General features: G+C 43.4%; 1 protein-coding gene across 2 annotated transcripts in view; it reads right to left on the bottom strand.

The window, feature by feature from the left end:
* Positions 1-19,616, bottom strand: part of AP1M1 (adaptor related protein complex 1 subunit mu 1) — an 80,139-nt gene that overhangs the window by 16,480 nt on the left and 44,043 nt on the right. For both annotated transcript variants that reach the window (XM_073546454.1, XM_073546444.1), the window contains exons 7-9: positions 10,806-10,948; positions 10,251-10,322; positions 8,348-8,506 (exon numbers count right to left, since the gene is read on the bottom strand). In XM_073546454.1, coding sequence (XP_073402555.1) covers positions 8,348-8,506; positions 10,251-10,322; positions 10,806-10,948 — 374 coding nt within the window. The remainder of the gene's footprint in view (positions 1-8,347; positions 8,507-10,250; positions 10,323-10,805; positions 10,949-19,616) is intronic.

The raw sequence follows: 19,616 nt of genomic DNA, 5'->3' as shown, positions 1-19,616 counted from the left end.
GTGCTGCACTATATGTACATGCTCAGTAGTGAGGCATTGCTGTGGAGCTGGAGTCGTATTTGAAGGCAGAAGTCAGGAAAATTAAGGAGTCTGAATCAGGAGTCTTTGGTTTGGTTTAATGACTCCACAGCCCTGTCGAAGACGTCCATTTTGGTGATGCTCCAGGGAAGCCATAGCTGACTTCAGGGAGGAAAGCCCACTGTTCTGGATCCAGAGTTTCTCGACTGAGGAAGTCCACAGCCCAGTTTTCCACACTTGGTATGTCACCTCAGAAAGAACTGGAACATGTAGCTCAGATCATATAAGGATCCTGGTCGTTTCTCTCATGTCTGATCTCCTGATGGTTCAGGTAAGCCATCCCAGTCAAACTGCCAGTCTGTACTTGAAACGAGCGGTCAATCAGGAGGGAAGACTAATGGAAAAGAGCAAGAAAGATACCTCTTAGTTCCAGATGGTTGATGAGGAGGCGGGATACCTCTAGAGACCAAAGACTGAGTGGTGTAATAGTTAAAACCGCTTCCCAGTCCTAGAGACTAGTGTTGGTCATCAACCACTTGTCATTCAAAATGAAGAAAGCACCTGCTCTAATTTCAGGCAGGCACTATCAACCATTAAAGGGCTAGGTGGACTTGAAAAGGGAGAGGAATACAACAATCCAAGGAATCACGGACTTGTTACAGAAAGACAGAATCGAGTGTGATAATGGGCGGATGGTACCGAATCGAAAACTGAGACAATCCTTCTTAGAGCCCACATACAACATTGGATGGACCACAAGGTTTACATCCGCAAATGAGAAACTTGAACTTAAAAAGGAGAGCGCTTCGCTGGTGGAAGGAAAACCTGATCCACTGGGTGTCAAAGGTCATGCTCAGAAAATTCAGGTGCTAGGATGGCTTCAGATATGACTTATCTGTTAATGATGCAACTGAGGAGCTACAAAGGAATCCAAGGTTATTTTTGCAGAGTAGGCCAATTCTTCTCCCTGGAGAGAGCTTGCAAAAAAAGGTTGTCCAGATAGGGGATGATTGCTACTCTTCTGGCACATAGGAGTGTTATCATGGAACTATTGTTAAGATCATGGATACTATCAACTGTTCGAAGTGGAGTGAAATATATTGGAAATAAACAGGACAGCGAAGAAAACACTAGTGGAATTTGGCAATGGTTATGTGAAGACACGTAAAGAGCTGACTTTTCCTAGCTTCAGTGACGCTACCACGGAGTGCAGGGATTATATGCGAAATCTATGTATCAACACAAATCTGTCGAGTCTCTTAAATCCACAATCAATTTTTGTAACTGAAAACAGGCTGGAGTAGTATTCCTGAAAACGTTCCACATCTGGAATTGGGACAATTAATTCTTGTAGCTGAAAGTCATAGATAGCTTGAAAGGCGGCGAATGTGCAGGATGGATGTTTGGAGATGACGTAAGGAACCTGTTTGGGGGCAGGGAGACAAAATTTGATCTTGTAGTCCAGAGATACCACTTCCCTGACCCCGGCATTTGTAGACCTGGAAGTGAAAGGCTTCGCTGTCTTGGGACGGATATGCCACAAAGGTTTAGGCTAGAACAAGTGCTGCCAGTCGCTTCTGTGGGAAGAGTTGCAGAGGGAGAGAAATATCTTGGAACGCCTAGATGGCTGAGAATTGACCTATAGACATAAACTTTGCAATTAGTGAGGATACCCAGAGGCACGACACCCTGGTACATAAGTGACCAAAAGATCAGAAAATAATGGCCTGCTACAGAGCAGGAAGGGTGGAACCAATGAATTAATCAAACCCTGCCTAAAAATTACGCAAAAAAGAATGCCAGGGCCCTGGAAAAGAGCCGCACAAAATAGCTTACTCACCGATAACGGTGTTTCTCGGAACCCATGACGACAGCACCACGGAGAGAGGGGATCCGCCCATCCTGGACAGGAACCTACAGATAAAAAGGGCGGTACCTCCCCTCCGCCTTCAGTTGGTTACAGAGCATCAGAGGGTCTCCAGATTAGTTAAACAGAAGTATATACACAACATTATAATATTGCTTATTATCAAGAAGCACCGTGCCTAAACGGAAACACTCCACGGACAGTAAAACGTGCTCACTACACTCGTGAAGGGGGGGAATAAGCGGGTGCTGTCATGGGTTTCGAGAAACACCGTTATCGGTGAGTAACTAAGCTATTCTCTCTCACCCATGACAGCACCACGGAGAGAATTACAGAGATTGGTAGCTTAGGGAGGGACCACCGCCTGAAGGACCCTTCTCCCGAAAGTCAGGTCAGACATAGAGGCTAGCTCTAAATGACAGTGTCTGAAAAGAGGTAGAAGGTGTTGGCCGGGTGGCCACCTTACAGATCTGTTCTATCGTTACCTTGGATCTTTCAGTCCCCGAGGTCGCTACTGCTCCTGTGGTATGAGCTCTCAACCCCTCCGGAAAGGTATTCCCACTGGATGTATATGCCAATCGCATCCCTTATCCATCTTGCCAGGGTACTCTTAGATGCTTTGAGTCCCCTCCAAGGTCCCTGGAAACACACAAAGAGAGAGAGAGCCTTCCTTCCTACATCCTTTGGTGGCCTCTAAATACTGAACTAGGCACCTCTTCACATCTAGGGTGTGAAATCTTTCTTCTCCCCTATTCCTGGGATTTGTGTAGAAGTAAGGAAGGACTACCTCTTGGGACCTATGAAAAGCTTCAAGATGACTATCTTCTAGAATTTTGGTCAACGGTGGCGCTGTTGATAGAGCCTGAATATTGCTTACCCTGTGAGATGATGCTAGCGCCGCTAGAAGCACGGTTTTAATGATAAGATATTAAGGGAAGCTGACTGGATAGGTTCAAATGGGGGACCCGTTAGTGCAGATAGTATGAGATTCGGGTCCCATGATGGTAATTTCAGGCTAACTATTGGCCTAGACCTGGTTGCGGCCCTGATAAACCGTGCTACCCAGGGAATTGCCTGCCACATCCTGGTTATAAAAGGCACCTAAGGCCGCTATCTGTACTTTCAGTGTGTTAACCACCAGTCCCTGCTCTAAGCCCCTCTGTAGAAATTCAAGAATTTTGTCAATCTGGACTCCATCCTGGACCCTGGAGGTGGACAGAAACTTCCTTCAAGTTCTCCCATAGGAGACCGGTTTCCTACTCTTTTGTAGTGTAGAAACGAGGCTTTCAGAGAAACCCCTTTCCCTCAGCAGTGCCCTTTCAAATTCCATGTGTTAAATGGAGGATCACTGCTCGAGAGTGTAACACTGGTCTCTGAGACAGTAGGTCTGGGAGATCTTGTAGGACCCAAGGGTCGGTTATTGAGAGCATTCTCGGCCAGGAGAACCAAGTTCTGTTTGGCCAGAAGGGAGCCATTAGTATCATTCTCGCTCCGTCTTCTCTGACTTTCCTTATGACTGCCGGACTGAGAATGATCGGGGGGAAAGGCATACATTAGGCTCTGTGTCCACGGGAGCATAAGAGCGTCCAGGGCCCAAGGATTCCCCCTGGGGTCTAGGGAACGAAAAAAGATTTCACTTTTTTGTTTTTGTAGTTGGCATACAGATCTATGTCTGGGGTTCCCTACATTGCTATAATCTGCAGAAAATAGGACTGTTTTAGGACCCATTCTCCCTGGCGTAATATGGTGCGAGACTCAGAAGGTCTGCTCTCCAGTTCTCTGTTCCCCGTATGTGCAGTGCCGAGAGAGATACTCGGATAGGGTGAGGATTTTGTAAGATGTGTTCATTAGGGCTCGGGACCTGGTTCCTCCCTGATGATTTATATAAGCCACCATCACCTGATTGTCCGAAAATATGCGGACATGATGACCTCACAGCACGGGTAGGAAGTGTGTTAAGGCATAGCCTACTGCCCAAGTTCCTTTTGGTTCAAGGAGGCTTCTAATTCCTGGCCTCACCCTTCCCTCAGGGCCACCCTGCTGTTCATTTATGCTTCCCATCCTGTGGGACTGGCATCCAGGGTAATTATATGTGCGTTTTTTGTTTTTTTTTGGGTTTTTTTTTACCCAAGAAATCCCTTTGGATAGGTTGTCTTTGTTTCCACGCCAGGCTAGGAAATGAATAGTTTTAAAATCTAGGGTAATGCGGCCCCCTAAGTGACCTTGTAATGATAACTGGCTGGCTAATACATCCCATTGGAGAGGTCTCGTATGTAGCTGTGCCCATTGGACCGCCCGTAGGCAGGCAGAGAGAGACCCTAGTAATGACATTGCTTTTCTTAATGTCATGGAAGGGTTCTGAATCGCTCTTGCTACCATTTGAGCGATGCTCTCTTTTTTGCGGTCCGGGAGGTATTGCTCTGGGGTGTTTGAGTCCAGTGTTAGTCCTAGGAACTCCCGAACGTGTTGGCTCCAACCTCAATTCTCTCAGGTTCAGAAGCTAGATGAGGTTCTGTAGAGTGTTCATCACTCTGTCCCTCTGTTCCTTGCATTTTAGGGGAGCGCCGCTATTAAAAGTCGTCCAATATGGGATTATTAATTTGTCCTGCTCCCTTAGGCAGGCCATCATTTCTGCTACTAGTTTTGTGAATACTCGTGGGGCTATAGCTATTCCGAACGGCAAGGTCCCGTATTGGACCCCTTTTATCTCGCCCTCTATAGCGATCGCCAGTCTGAGGTATTTTCTGGAGTCTTCGTGGATGGAGACGCGATAGTACGCATCGCTGAAATCTAATACTGTCCTGAAGCAGTGTGGGAACAGGATTTTGGTGGTTAAATAGATTGACTCCATTTTGAATTTTTGTTTTTTGACATAAACGTTTAGACTTTCCAAATTTATAATTATCCGGACTGTGCCGTCCGGTTTGGTCACCAGAAAGAGGGGAATAGAAGCCTCTGCCCCTCTCCTGCAGGGAAACCTCATGGAGGACTCCTTTCTTTACTAAGCTTAGGACCTCGTTTTCGAGGATCTTAGTGGAGTTACTACGTATTTTTTGAGGTGGGAGAGAGAGAGAGAAAGTCTATCCTTAGGCCCGAGGCGATCAGAATTAATAACCAAGGGCTGTCCGAGATTTCATTCCACAAACTGTCAGTTAGAAGGTTTCTTGTCTCAGGATAAGTTACCGAAGAGGACCTCTATCTCCTCTTCTCTCATCCCATTCCTGTTCCCTCAGTGACCTCCTCTGAAAGAACTTTGTTATGAAAGGACCTTTTAAAAGCTATAGGCCCCAGGTTTGGGCATCCCTTCATTTTATCCCCTGCCTTTGGAGGATGTGATCCAACGTCTCCCTGAATAGGAACTTCGTTTTGCAGGGGATCGAGCATAGCTTCATTTAAGCTTGTAAATCCCCTGGCCAACATTTGAGCCACAACTTTCTTCGGGCTGCGTTTTGACAGGGCTGCCGCTTTGGATTTGATAATCTTACTGAGTCGGCTGATAAGTCCGCCAAGAAGGCCGCCTGCTCCCCTTATTCTTGGAATAGATTCCCGAATCTTTTCCCTTGGGTGTACCTTCCCTCAACTATTTATCTAGTTGATCCACCCATACCATAAAGCTCTGGAGGTACATGTTGCCGCTATAGCTGGCCTATTGCTTCCCAAGCACCCTTGAGGAAGGTATCAGCCTTTTTATCTAAGGGGTGATTCAGAGCACCCCTGTCCTCAAAGAGGAGTGCAAACTTTTTTTTTTTTTTTTTTTGGAGGCCTTGGCGACAGCTACTTCGGATTTCGAGGCCTTGTCCCAAGATGTGTACGCCCCTTCGTCAAAGGGATATTTCCTCTTAAGGGAAGAGACTGCCTATCCGGCTTTTCCCTTTTTTTTTTTTTCTCCATTACATTCTCGTTTAGCAGGAACACCCTGCGTTTCTTTTGGCCCAGTCCCCCAACATTATGTCCTGGACTGGCCGATCAGGGCGAGGGTCTGCCACCCCCATGGTAGATCTTACTGCCTTTACCAGCGTTGTCTACCTCCTCTAGGGGAAAAAAATGACGCCTCCCGTTTGCTCGTCCGAGGATGATGAGCCGGTGTCCGAGGTATGTGAGGTAATCTCCTCTGACGTCGAGACATGTGACTGGGAACCCGCTATGGCGTCCCTCCCTTTAACTCCCCCCCCCCCCCCCATGTCAGGGATGAAAAGGGGGGTACTCTGAACTGATTACAGCTCTTCGGTCCGCGGAATTCACGGAGCCTCTTATCTCATGATCTCAATTGGTAGGGCTCTGCTACCAGTGGGGTATACCCCGTTCTTTGTTTTCCCCCTTCTTATTTCCCTGATAAGGGAAAAGAAGTCTGTTAACAATGGTGAACATTCTCGAAGGTCACTCACCGGGTATGCGCGGTTGCAGATACCAGTTCGGGAGGTGGATTCAGGTCCCGTACGGGCTGATCCAAGGATGGTGACCGCTCCTTGCAGCCGATCTGCTGTGCTGCGTGGAGTGGCTACTAGACCGGTCACCACGCCTGTCCGCTCTTTTTTTGCTGGAGATGGTGGTGTCGCTGCTGCCTGGCTCCTACTTGGGTTGCTGCTCCTGCTGTTCTCCTGTCCCCCACTTCCGGGACACTTCCAGCGCTTTCATTTTCGAATTTCCCGGCGTGTGACGTCACCTCCTCTCCCAGGCTGCACCGCTCTGTCCGGGGAATGCGCCGTGTGCATGCGCCGACCCGGAAGTAGTTTGTTCATTTCCGAGACAGCGCCATATTGATACACCTCTGTACCATAGCGCGGCCCACGCGTGACCTGTGTCCCCACCAGCCCCAGACTCCTTTCCGGAGCGGTGGCTCGGTCCTCATAGCCCCCCGCCCACCCTGTCGAGCCCGTCGGCTGCAGCGGTGGCGGCTTCAGGAACCGACCCCGCCGTGACAGGGGCCTCACCGCTGTCAATCCTCGGACGGGACGGCCCTGGATCTCCTCTTTGGTAAGCTGCTGCTGCTGGTTCTGTAGGTCACCCGTCAGGGACAGGAACCCAACTGGAGACCCTCTGATGCTCTGTAACCAACTGAAGGCGGAGGGGAGGTACCGCTTTTTTATCTGTAGGTTCCTGTCCAGGATGGGCGGATCCCCTCTCTCCGTGGTGCTGTCATGGGTGAGAAAGTGTAGAATACAGCCAAAGGGGCAGTAAAGGAAAAACCTGGAAAGGTGGAGGGAAGGATGGCCTAGGGAAAATAAAGAGAATGGAGACCACCCGAGGTGACTGACTCTAGCCAGAATCCGTGGGAGAAATTTTTGGAGGAATTAAACTCAACCATCCAATGTCTTCAGGGTGACTCATTGAGTGGCCTTGCACAGATTATGAGCACACCATACTTCGGCCCCGGCAATAGTCATGTGGGTGTGAGGGGTGGATAGGTGAATAGAGTCTGCAAGGAGGTACAGTACTATGGAGTGTATGGTGTGTCCTCCATGGGATGGTGACCTAAAGTGGGGGACATCCGCACCACATGAGAAAAACAAAAGAAATACTGTGCAGAAGGCTTGATACATTACAAGTTTGCTTCCTATGGACGATGAGCTAAAGCTGAGCTGCCTAGTGTCTAAGGAGAGGGTATAGAGTCCATTAGGCAGAGCCCACACCTTTTTGTTCACCTACCGTGGAGCCTCATAGTGGCAGGGCGGATAACCACAGTTTTGTATTGCTATTAACAAGAAAACATTTTTTTCAAACAGTATTTACTGTACAAAAGTAGAAAAACACATTAATTTGATACCGCCACAATTGTGCTGACCCACAGAACAAAATTATCACTGAATAGCATAAATATTGTGAAATGTTAACTTAAATCAACTGCAGAATTCATTTTTTCTTTTCTATTTCTCTCCATAAAGAGTTAGTGAGTTAGGTAATAAGTTAACACAGAAATAAGAAGATCTCATTCAGCTACATTGCCAAAGAAAAAAAAAAATAATACTATGGCAACTGGGATGTGTCGATCAGCCATTAATAAATAACATTTCTTATGCTGGAATTACTAATATTGCATTTTGATTATTAGGTATTTTGTTTTTCCATATCTGCCGTACGGTTCCAGAGACATAAGCCGTTTAATTTGGAGCTAAATTTTGATGGTCCTTACTATGGGGGCTAGTTCACAGAGTAAACACATACTCCCAGAGAATCCTGAGAATAAACCCTCCTTTAGTGAAGATCACAAAAACTAAAAAAAAAAGGTCCCAAATCACTGGAACCTTATAGTGGCCTTTAAAAGACCAGCAAAATAAATACTTACTTTTAAGTTGAAAATGAGCCAGTCCTGGAGAGGTTAATTGCTGAATTATAAAAATATATCCCAGCCAACACCTTACTGCCATTACCGTAAAAAATAATACTTAGTGATACCAGCAAAAGGAACCTGATACTTTAATCTGAGTAATCTAGAAATGCAGTCAACATTGAATCGGTTCTTACCGGGAAAGACTTTATTGACCACACTATCTCGCTATTTTCTGGCACCCATTTTACACTGCCAACTGTGGTTTTGAACTTGGGAGAATCGGCATCGTTTGGGACTGGAATGTGAATTTCCACATTGTTGGCAGTGGAACGGCGCTTGAATTGGCTTTTGGCCTATGAAAAAAAGGGAAGAGAAATAATATGCAAATTACATAAGTGTGATCCAAAGCCCCCATCAAAAGAGTGTTCTGCACCCCATAAAACTTCTGAATTACTTGCTTAACACAATAAAGGTAATTTTGACTAGGGGGGCCCAAACTTTGACAGGACACTGTATGTATCTAAGAAGCATCACTAAAATGAGACCCGCTATTCCTCACATTGCACAGAATTGGTCAGTGATCAAGTAAAGCTTCACATAAAGTACATCCCATGGGAAAAATCCAGAACACAAAGTAAAGCAACCAAAGGATGGTGTGACCTTAGATTAGACCTTTAACTATAAATTTGCCGCATCGTTATACTGTCTGAAGTACAGTAGGACAGCGACCTATGCTAAATGTTACCATATACAAGGTCTTGCTTTGTGGCGTTTCACTGCAGTATGCTGGGCTTTCTTCAACAGGTTAACACAACTTCAATATCTTTTGGAAAAATGTGAGGATAAAATAACACAGACCACATGTATAAATGGCCCAAAAAGACCCCACAGGTGATTTCACTGTTCTGCTGTCTCCTATTAATACCGCAGAGAGCACTGAGCCCAAATACGACCATACAGCGCTCCTAGGCTTATGCATTTGTTACAAGGACTCACACGTGTATATTCCCGTCTGACCAGAAAAGGTTAGAGACATCTGAACAGGCTGTAGAAATCCCATTCACGAGTATGGGATGTGGATCTTTATGCAGAATATGGAACGCAATCTGCAGAAAAATAGTGTTAACAGGACAAAAATTGCCTGCTTAATCTAGATTTTATTTCTTTTCCTGCCTTATCCCCATATGAAGAAATGAATCATCATTGCTGGTTACCCTTTTACTCTACAATTCATGGTATCAAGAAATTAGTATCAAGGCACTAATGCACATTCATCCTCACACCCCCTTCAAAAGTCCTATATAATACAACATATATAATTTTTTTTTATAGCTCAACATTAAATTGTACCGTAGTAAGCAACACAAGACTGTCTACTGCAAGTATACATCAGAGATGGTTGAACCTACAGATATTAGCTGATCATTGAATGTGTGGTCCTCCCTACTCTCACCGGACATCATAAGGGTCAGGTAGTTTGAATCCTCCAGTAGAAAAGCTGCCAGAGCTATAAACACAGAGGATTTCTCCACTTTCCCCATTAAAAACACAGGAGCGCTCAGCCCAAGCTGAATGTTCATAGGTATGGCAGATTTGATCGAGACAGAGGTCCGCTGTAGACAGCCATAGTATGTGTATGGCTAGCGTTACTTTTCGCATTGTTTAATTAGCTTTTACACTATGAACAAGTGTTTGGTAGATTAGACGGTGTTCACACAACAGCCAGTGTATAAGTTCAGTCCATACACAGAGATTTCCCAAGAAAATGGGATGAAAAAATAACATGCATATGTAATGCGGGCATCGTGGACAGAGACATAAAAAGAACTACATTTTTAAAGCTTTTCCTTTTTCGGTTCATAAGCACTTTAAATGCCAGCAGGTTGGTGGGGTCATATGAAGAGCAGAGTATGGTTTCAATAGAAAGCCTATGACTTTCGATTTGATTCATACTTTGGCCGATGTGCTCCCTCGGGCAGGAGCGGTGCGCTCCTCCTCCCAACTCTCACAATTCTCTGCTCGTTTATGCAATCGGTAAGGCTGCCTCAGTAGGCATTTATATTGCCTCCAAACTATTTTGAGATTACATGTACTAACCTTGATCATGTATTCAATTCGGCTGTGGGAATGTTTTTCGATTACAGATTCAATCCAGATGAGAGGCTTCACCTAAAAGGGTGGAAATAAAGCCAAAATGTTATTCCTTAGGGCCAGTGCCACATCTGAGAAAATCGGCCTGATTATGCCAAGATGACTCTGATCAGGCTCTGATGTCACCCAAATGCGGTCCAATGTTTTCCATGGAACCATAGACACAAATGGGCACGTGCCATCCGATTACGAGTGGCAAATAGTGCATGCTGTGATTTGTATCCTCAGCCCATGGGAAAAAAAAATAATCAGACATGTGTGCGGCCTCATTGAATAGCATGATCTCAAAACGACAGCCAGCACTCGTCCGAGTTATACGGTCATCTGCATGAGCCCTAGAGTGCAGTGATAACCCAGGTAGAAAACGCAACGTGGACCCAGACACATCAGAAGTGACTCTCCTGAAAATGGCAATGTTCATGTAAACATAGCCTATGGGCGATTGTCTCCATTTGTTTTCTCCTAGAGCACAGTGCATGTGTACAATATGAGGGCACTTACATGAGTGTTCAGGCGATAAGACATGAGCTCAAACTCCCCATCTGGAGGAATGAAAGATATCGTCCTGTCATTTTCAAATCTGGATAAGCGCACACATTGGTGGAATTTGACATCTTCTAGTTCCACAGACTTGCTCTTTCCACCTAAAGGGGCACAACTCTTATAAGTCATCTACAGTATGCTTGCAGATCTACATATAAGACTTCTTCAGACATACTTGCCAGAAATCAGCTTCTATTTAAGACATGGCCCATATTTACCAGTGCTACAATGGTAGCCTGAGAAAGCCCACTCACTATGACCCAACATAAGTGAGAACATGTCTAAAATTATCCTCTCTCACATGCCATGCTGAATCTTCTCATATTTTACATAAAAAATGTATAAGAAACATCTTGTAGGTTAACCCTTAAACTAAATCACAATAAATAATTACATTATCATAATGTGCTCCATTCCTTATTGAAATAAGATATGGTACACCTATAAAGCCAAGCAGTATTTTACGCCTTTAACGAAGCACTCCCATCTAAGTTTTATCATCTTAATATAATGCAATATAATGAGTTCACCAGTGCTTTTTCTTTCTTTCTCAGGATGTACCAAACTGTAGATTTTGCCACTCCTAATGTTGTAGCAATTTCTCGGATGGGTTTTTTCTGTTTTTGCAGCTTAAGGATGGCTTGCTTCACCTGCATGGAGAGCTCCTTTGACCGCTTGTTTCCTTCACAGAAAAACCTTCCAAATGCAAGCACCACACCTCAAATCAACTCCAGGCCTTTTATCTGCTTAATTGAGAATGACATAACGAAGGGATTGCCCACACCTGTCCATGAAATAGCCTTGGAGTCAGTTGTCCAATTACTTTTGGTCCCTTTAAAAACAGGGTGGCACATGTTAAGGAGCGGAAACTCCTAAACCCGTCATCCAATTTTAATGTGGATACCCTCAAATGAAAGCTGAAAGTCTGAACTTCAACTGCATCTGAATTATTGTTTTGTTTAAAATTCATTGTGGTAATGTCTAGAACCAAAATTAGAAAAATGTTGTCTCTGTCCAAATACATATGGACCTAACTGTATATAGCACTGTGTACTTACAGTTGCTCATTTCGCCTTTCTACTCAGCTAATTCTTCTCTTTTCTTCGCTTTATGCAGAAACAGGAAGTCTCTGTCAGCACGATTGAATAATATCACGGCTGATAAAGTACTAGAGGATTGCTGCATAAATCAACAAAGGTTATACATAAAAGGGAAAAAAAAAAAAAAGGTAATATCTATGAAAACGCTGATGGCAGGTCTCTGGTGAGTGTGAATGATGCGACCTCCTTCACCCCTACACGTGTTTCGCACTAGCTTTTTCCGGCAATGCCCCCGGAAGAAGCTAGTGCGAAACACGTGTTGGGGTGAAGGAGGTCTCATCATTCACACTCACCAGAGACCTGGCATCAGCGTTTTCATAAGTATTACCTTTTTTTTTCCCTTTTATGTATAACCTTTGTCGATTTATGCAGCAATCCTCTAGTACTTTCTCAGCCGTGATATTATTCAATCGTGCTGACATTGAGGTTATTTTTATCTGCAGTATATATCAGACTGGGTTACCATCATTCAGGTGCAATTTAATGTGGGTCTCTATTACATTCAGAGTGAGTTGCCTGTAGTGTTGGCACAGATTATTTCCACACAGTATTTTTTGAATCTTAATGTTGAACCTTTGAGGCTTTATGCAGCAATCCTCTAGCACTTTTTCAGCTGTGATACCATTCAATCTTGCTGATAGTGAGGCTTTTTATTTTAACCTGCAGCTTATATCAGATAGGGCCACGACCATTCAGGTGCAATTTAATGTGGGTTTTTAGTACTACACTGTATTTTTTTCAGCCACGACATATTTAGTTATTTTGACACTGAGGTTATTTAATTAAGTTACATATATCGGGCCTGATTTATAGTCAATATATTTTTTTAATACTGTGGTGTGAATATTCTTTAGATTTATAGAAATTATACTCTTGTTGGAAATTATTTATAATTACTTACTTAGGTGCAAGGATTCACATTTGTCTGTGTGACTATAATAAATAAAACCACAAAAACCTTGAAGACAAACGATGGAAATAGAAAATCGCAGATGATATCTGCCTAAAGAGAAGTGTGAGGCCTCTAATAAAGTAATATAATAGGTGCTCTTTTTAGTTTTCAGTTCACAGATGGAACCCCCGTATCAGACAATGTATGACTGTGGTCAGTTAATGAAAACCACCCCTGTTGATCAAGCCATCAAAATAATTGTCAATATAGCATGGGATTAGGAGCAAACCTATAATGTTCTTACAACAACCAACAAATAGTTATTCCCTTTGTGTCAGATGGAACAACAACATTTTGGCATATAAGCATAGATTTTTTCAATGTAAATAATTCTTACATAAATGCTACTAAGAGGCCAATAAATTATTCCTGTAAAAAGCAGCTTGATAAATGGAGGCAGTATGGGGAGAAAATGTTACCATGGAGTCATATTAAGGAACCATGCTGCCCCACAGATAAGTGAGCATTCCAAATGACCATGGAAAATACAAAATCAACAATGCCGTATTAACACATACTACTGCAATGTTCGAAATTGGAAGGTCTCACCCAATAGAAGATCCTGTCCTTCCAATGTGTTTTAATCATGACCCCAGGACCATATTGGTCGGTACCCAATGCTGCCTGCCTTGAAGTGATGCATCTCCCGACGCGTTTCGTTATAGTATACTCATCAGGGGAGTTTTAGCACGACCGTTTGGCTGCCGCGTAAGAATTATTTACATTGAAAAAAAATCTATGCTTATATGCCAAAATGTTGTTGTTCCATCTGACACAAAGGGAATAACTATTTGTTGGTTGTTTTAAGAACATTATAGGTTTACTCCTAATCCAATGCTATATTGACAATTATTTTGATGGCTTGACCCACAGGGGTGGTTTTCATTAACGGACCGCAGTCATACATTGTCTGATACGGGGGTTCCATCTGTGAACTAAAAACTAAAAAGAGCACCTATTATATTACTTTATTAGACGCCTCACACTTCTCTTTAGGCAGATATCATCTGCGATTTTCTATTTCCATTGTGTGTCTTCAAGGTTTTTGTGGTTTTATTTTTTGTGTTTTTCACAAGGGTGATTTTATTTTTTATTTTAATGAAACCCTAATAAAAGCTAAATTTTATCCATTGCTATTTCAAAAAATTGTTCTGTTGGATATACAATCCCGCTTTTTATATATGTGACTATAATAACCAATGGCATGAATGTTTTGAGCGCCTCCTGCTGGGCATTTTTGTAATTTTATAGTATTTTTAATGTTTTTTCAATAAAATTTGATATTTTATTCTCATACTGGATCTCTTCATGATTTTTGGTGCCGTCATGGTATATTGGCCCAAAAATGTTTGTTTCTGATATTTTAAAGTGCCAGAATATATGTGGTCTTTGGACTAATTTCAAGTATACCATACATAAATTAGTCATGAATAGGGTAACAATATGGCACGAATATGGCAAATTCAGATTTGGCGACCAATTCCAAACATATTCGCTCAACTATATATAACCCAACGCTTGCGTTGTACTTCCCAACTTTGTCTGACTTATTTGGAGATCTCCTTGGTCTTCATGGTGTTTGGTTTGTTCAGGAAGGAACCTCAGCACCACAAAAGAAACTGAGACTGTAAGTTTTGCTGCAGTGATAGTTTATTTTGATCCGGCAAGGAGTCAAAAACAGATATGGTCCAACGTTTCGAAAATGTGATTTTCTGGTTTTTATTATTAGACTCTGTCTCTCACATTTGAAGTGTACCTTCAATATAAATTACAGACTTCTCCATTATTTGTAAGTGGGAAAACTTGCAAAATAGGCAGTGTACTTATTTCCCCACTGTAGACCTGAAGGCCAATATCAAGTCTCTGCTTGCATAGCAACCATCAACTTTCCGAAAAGCAATCGTGCGGGAGTAATCTTTCTCTGTCAAACTCCTTACATGCCGTGGTCTCTATTAAATGCAGCATGTAAGGGGCTAATGGAGGCATCTAAAGCACTATAAAAACAACGAGTCTAAAATATTGGAGGATATAAAAGGTTAAAACCAATCTGCATTTATGATTGCTTCCTAAGTTACAATGGATTATTCTAATTTTTCTATCTGTGGCAGACAAATTCAAAATGTCAGAAGGGATCGTTGACATCTCCCTTCTGTCCCTCAGCACAGACTGAGGGACATCAATCAATGCAGCAGAGCATGGCAATCACCATGAATGGAGTCCACTGTGTTTTCTAATTATTACATTTTGACTACAACGTAACATTCGTTTATGATTACCTTAAAGGGTTGTTCTTTTTCAGAAAACTTTTCTTTGCTGGCTCAGATGAATAGTAAAAAAAAAACAAAAACAAAAAAAAAAAAACACTTTACTTCCCCCCCCAGTCTCTGTTCGGCTGCAGCAGTGAAGTCAAGTCGACAGCGCCGCAGCCAGTGAGCTCCGTGCCATGTGCTGTCTAGAACTCGGCGACTGTCTTCAGTGTTGTCGACGTAACACCACTGCTGCAGCTTATATACAATCACCGTTTTTTTTGTTTGTTTTTTTTTTAAATAAAATGAACTGACAGGCAAATTTTTTCTGAACAAAAAAAAAAAATTAAATTCTTTTTATTGATTGAATCATTTCAGTAATGGTAATTTTTTTTAATAAAGTATGCTCTTAAAGAGTTTACCTGGTACACTAACCAAATACTTTTTTACATAAATAATGCTATTATGTACCTCTAAATACACCCAAAATCTTATTTTAGCAATATCTTCCTATTACCATGCATTCAGCAGCTCTTCCATTTTGCAGGCTGCAGCTCTGATGCTTACATGTTGGACTTCCGCTCACGAGGCTTCCCATGCTCTATGTCTCATCATGCTTTGTACATATTACACCCAACCAAAGCGCCACCTAAACCTGGGCCTCCATCTTCAGTCTGCAGCTTATTTTTGCCACTGACAATCTGAGCACCTACTTCTGATGAGACTGTCACACGCTTTGTGTTGGCACTGAGATTTTATCTGCGCCTCTTACTGACACTTTACTGTGTACAGTATTAGTATATAATTGTGTATATCATATATATTATGTGAGGCAGTAAGGGGAAACATATACGAGGTGTTATGTGGATAGAAACATACTAAACCCACTGGAGAGCATTGTAATTCCAGCCACAGCTCTGGTTACAATACAAAATAGAAGAGTGTGTGGATTTGGTCAAAGAAAACCTGACATGGGTTTTAATTTTGGAGAGCTCTCTAGGATGGTAGAGGGGTGGATCACTCCCTCCACTCCGAGTCTTGGGAGTGGCCCAAGTCCAAAATTCACATTTAACCTTTCACTTAGGGTACGTGCAGACGATCAGTAAGTGATGCAAGTTGGACTCGGCGTACTTCTGCAGCATCCAGATGTTATAGCACACCCACGGAGACGGACATGCGGCGCGTCTCTCCAGACTGCAGCATGTCTAACTCTCTTGCGGAGATGCAAGTCTTAGTAAGAGAAATGTCACTCATACAATGTATTGAACATGGGGAATCCGCATGGTTCAATGAACACAGCGGATTTACCTGCATTCAAATAGCCGGCAGCGCTTTGGACACAGCGAACATGTGCTGCGTCGAATGCTCTGCCAGTTGCTGATCATGTGCACATAACCCCTAAAGTTTGGGCATGTCCGTATCGATTTTACAAGCAAGAGAGCAGGAGCTCTGTATAAACTAGGTCAGTGCTAGAGAGAGCAAAGCCATTGGCGCACTCACGGTGGTGCAATTGCCCATGGCAACAGATTACTATGGGCTGTCAAGGACGATCCGGCTGTGAACCAAAGGATAACGTTTGAGTTATTTCTTTTTAAGTTGCAAAAATAAAGATGTTTCAGTTGAACTATTCTGGGTCATTGCTTCATTATCACGCTGTCATGAAAGCAGCTGCCTTACAATGCGGATAGTGTGAACTAAGGCATACCACAAAGAAAATTACGTCGTTAATCAAGTCTGAAAAGCTACAGCTCAGGCCTGCCGACAAGATAGAGGAAATACTAAAGGAGTTGGTCCTCACCCAACAGCAGCAGTTGCAGTTTCAGATGCAACAGCAGGAACAGCAGCAACTGCAAAAACAGCAGCAACCGATACTGATAATGATACTGCAACCGATTTCAGCCCTGACAGACAAAGCTGACCCAGTACAAAGTCAGGTCAGCACTAATTAAGTTCGGAGGACAACATGGAAACTTTTGTCACTGTGTTTGAAAGAACAGCAAAGCGGGAGAGCTTGACGATTTCTAAGTGGACTTGAGTGGTGGCGCCATTCCTGATGAGCGTTGACCAGAAGGCGCTCTTTGATCTCAGCTGGGAGGATGCCCAGGACTATGGGAAACTCAAAAGTTGAAATCCCTGGTGGAGAGGATATTAGTTGACCGGTTGAGGTGAACTCTGCCAGTAGCCAATACAGTGCTGGGTTGGGCAAGTGGACCAAAAAACCTAGATCAATTGGTTAGCCTGATCGAGCATTATGTGGCCACCCAGGAATTCATATGGGACTCTGCCCTGCTGTGGGTATCACGTCGGCCCCTTGCAAGCGCAAGAGCCTGGAAAAGGAAGGGAGGGTCAGTCAGAACTGAGCCCAAACTGAGGGAGTACCAAAGAGTGAGGGTGGCAGGAGACTAGATCCCCCTAAACTGGTCTCATGGACTAGCAGTGCTGGTGGTGATGAGAGCCAAGACATGTGGCTAACACCACCTGAACCCACGGACTGCGGGTTTACTTGCTGGGTGTTGATGCATACCCAGACCGTCTACACCGTGGATATTGTCGGCCTACAGTTGTAGCCAAAAGTATTGACACCCCTGCAATTCTGTCAGATAATACTCAGTTTCTTCCTGAAAATGATTGCAAACACAAATTCTTTGGTATTATTATCTTCATTTAATTTGTCTTCAATGAAAAAACACAAAAAGAATTGTCCTAAAGCCAAATTGGATATAATTCCACACCAAACATAAAAAAAGAGGGTGGACAAAAGTATTGGCACTGTTCGAAAAATCATGTGATGCTTCTCTAATTTGTGTAATTAACAGCACCTGTAACTTACCTGTGGCACCTAACAGGTGTTGGCAATAACTAAATCACACTTGCAGCCAGTTGACATGGATTAAAGTTGACTCAACCTCTGTCCTGTGTCCTTGTGTGTACATTGAGCATGGAGAAAAGAAGGAAGAGCAAAGAACTGTCTGAGGACTTGAGAAACCAAATTGTGAGGAAGCATGAGCAATCTCAAGGCTACAAGTCCATCTCCAAAGACCTGAATGTTCCTGTGTCTACCGTGCGCAGTGTCATCAAGAAGTTTAAAGCCCATGGCACTGTGGCTAACCTCCCTAGATGTGGACGGAAAAGAAAAATTGACAAGAGATTTCAATGCAAGATTGTGCAGATGTTGGATAAAGAACCTCGACTAACATCCAAACAAGTTCAAGCTGCCCTGCAGTCCGAGGGTACAACAGTGTCAACCCGTACTATCCGTCGGCGTCTGAATGAAAAGGGACTGTATGGTAGGAGACCCAGGAAGACCTCACTTCTTACCCGGAGACATAAAAAAGCCAGGCTGGAGTTTGCCAAAACTTACCTGAAAAAGCCTAAAACGTTTTGGAAGAATGTTCTCTGGTCAGATGAGACAAAAGTAGAACTTTTTGGGCAAAGGCATCAACATAGAGTGTACAGGAGAAATAAAGAGGCATTCAAAGAAAAAAACACAGTCCCTACAGTCAAACATGGCGGAGGTTCCCTGATGTTTTGGGGTTGCTTTGCTGCCTCTGGCACTGGACTGCTTGACCGTGTGCATGGCATTATGAAGTCTGAAGACTACCAACAAATTTTGCAGCATAATGTAGGGCCCAGTGTGAGAAAGCTGGGTCTCCCTCAGAGGTCATGGGTCTTCCAGCAGGACAATGACCAAAACACACTTCAAAAAGCACTAGAAAATGGTTTGAGAGAAAGCACTGGAGACTTCTAAGGTGGCCAGCAATGAGTCCAGACCTGAATCCCATACAACACCTGTGGAGAGATTTAAAAATGGCAGCTTGGAGAAGGCACCCTTCTAATATCAGGGACCTGGAGCAGTTTGCCAAAGAAGAATGGTCTAAAATTCCAGCAGAGCATTGTAAGAAACTCATTGATTGTTACCGGAAGCGGTTGGTCGCAGTTATTTTAGCTAAAGGTTGTGCAACCAAGTATTAGGCTGGGGGTGCCAATACTTTTGTCTGGCCCAATTTTGTAGTTTTGTGTGAAATGATCAATGTTTTGCTTCATTCTCTTTTGTGTTTTTTAATTTAAGACGAATTAAATGAAGATAATAATACCAAAGAATTTGTGTTTGCAATCATTTTCAGGAAGAAACTGAGTATTCTCTGACAAAATTGCAGGGGTGTCAATACTTTTGGCCACAACTGTAGTTGGTGAAACCAATCTGTGCCAGATGAGCATCAATGGACGCAGAGCAGAGGCTCTCGGACTCCAGGAGCCTAGCAACACTCGTCCATGGGTCATTGATCTCTGGGTTAGAACCAACTGGGGGGAAAAGTCGGGGTTGTTAGTATACCATGTGAACTCCAGGAGTATCCGATGGTGGAAGGTCCACTCTGTCCGGGGAGGTTAAACATGTTGTGGGAGCGGTAAAGACCCTTCCTTACAGGACTGTGTTGGCAAGAGATTTGCCCCTGTTTTGGTCCTTATAAGA

This window comes from Dendrobates tinctorius, unplaced genomic scaffold, assembly GCF_039654945.1.
Source record: "Dendrobates tinctorius isolate UK_male_01 unplaced genomic scaffold, ASM3965494v1 ptg000011l, whole genome shotgun sequence".
NCBI lineage: Eukaryota > Metazoa > Chordata > Amphibia > Anura > Dendrobatidae > Dendrobates > Dendrobates tinctorius.
Note: the sequence above shows the minus strand (reverse complement) of the source record. Positions and strands in the feature narration are given on the sequence as shown.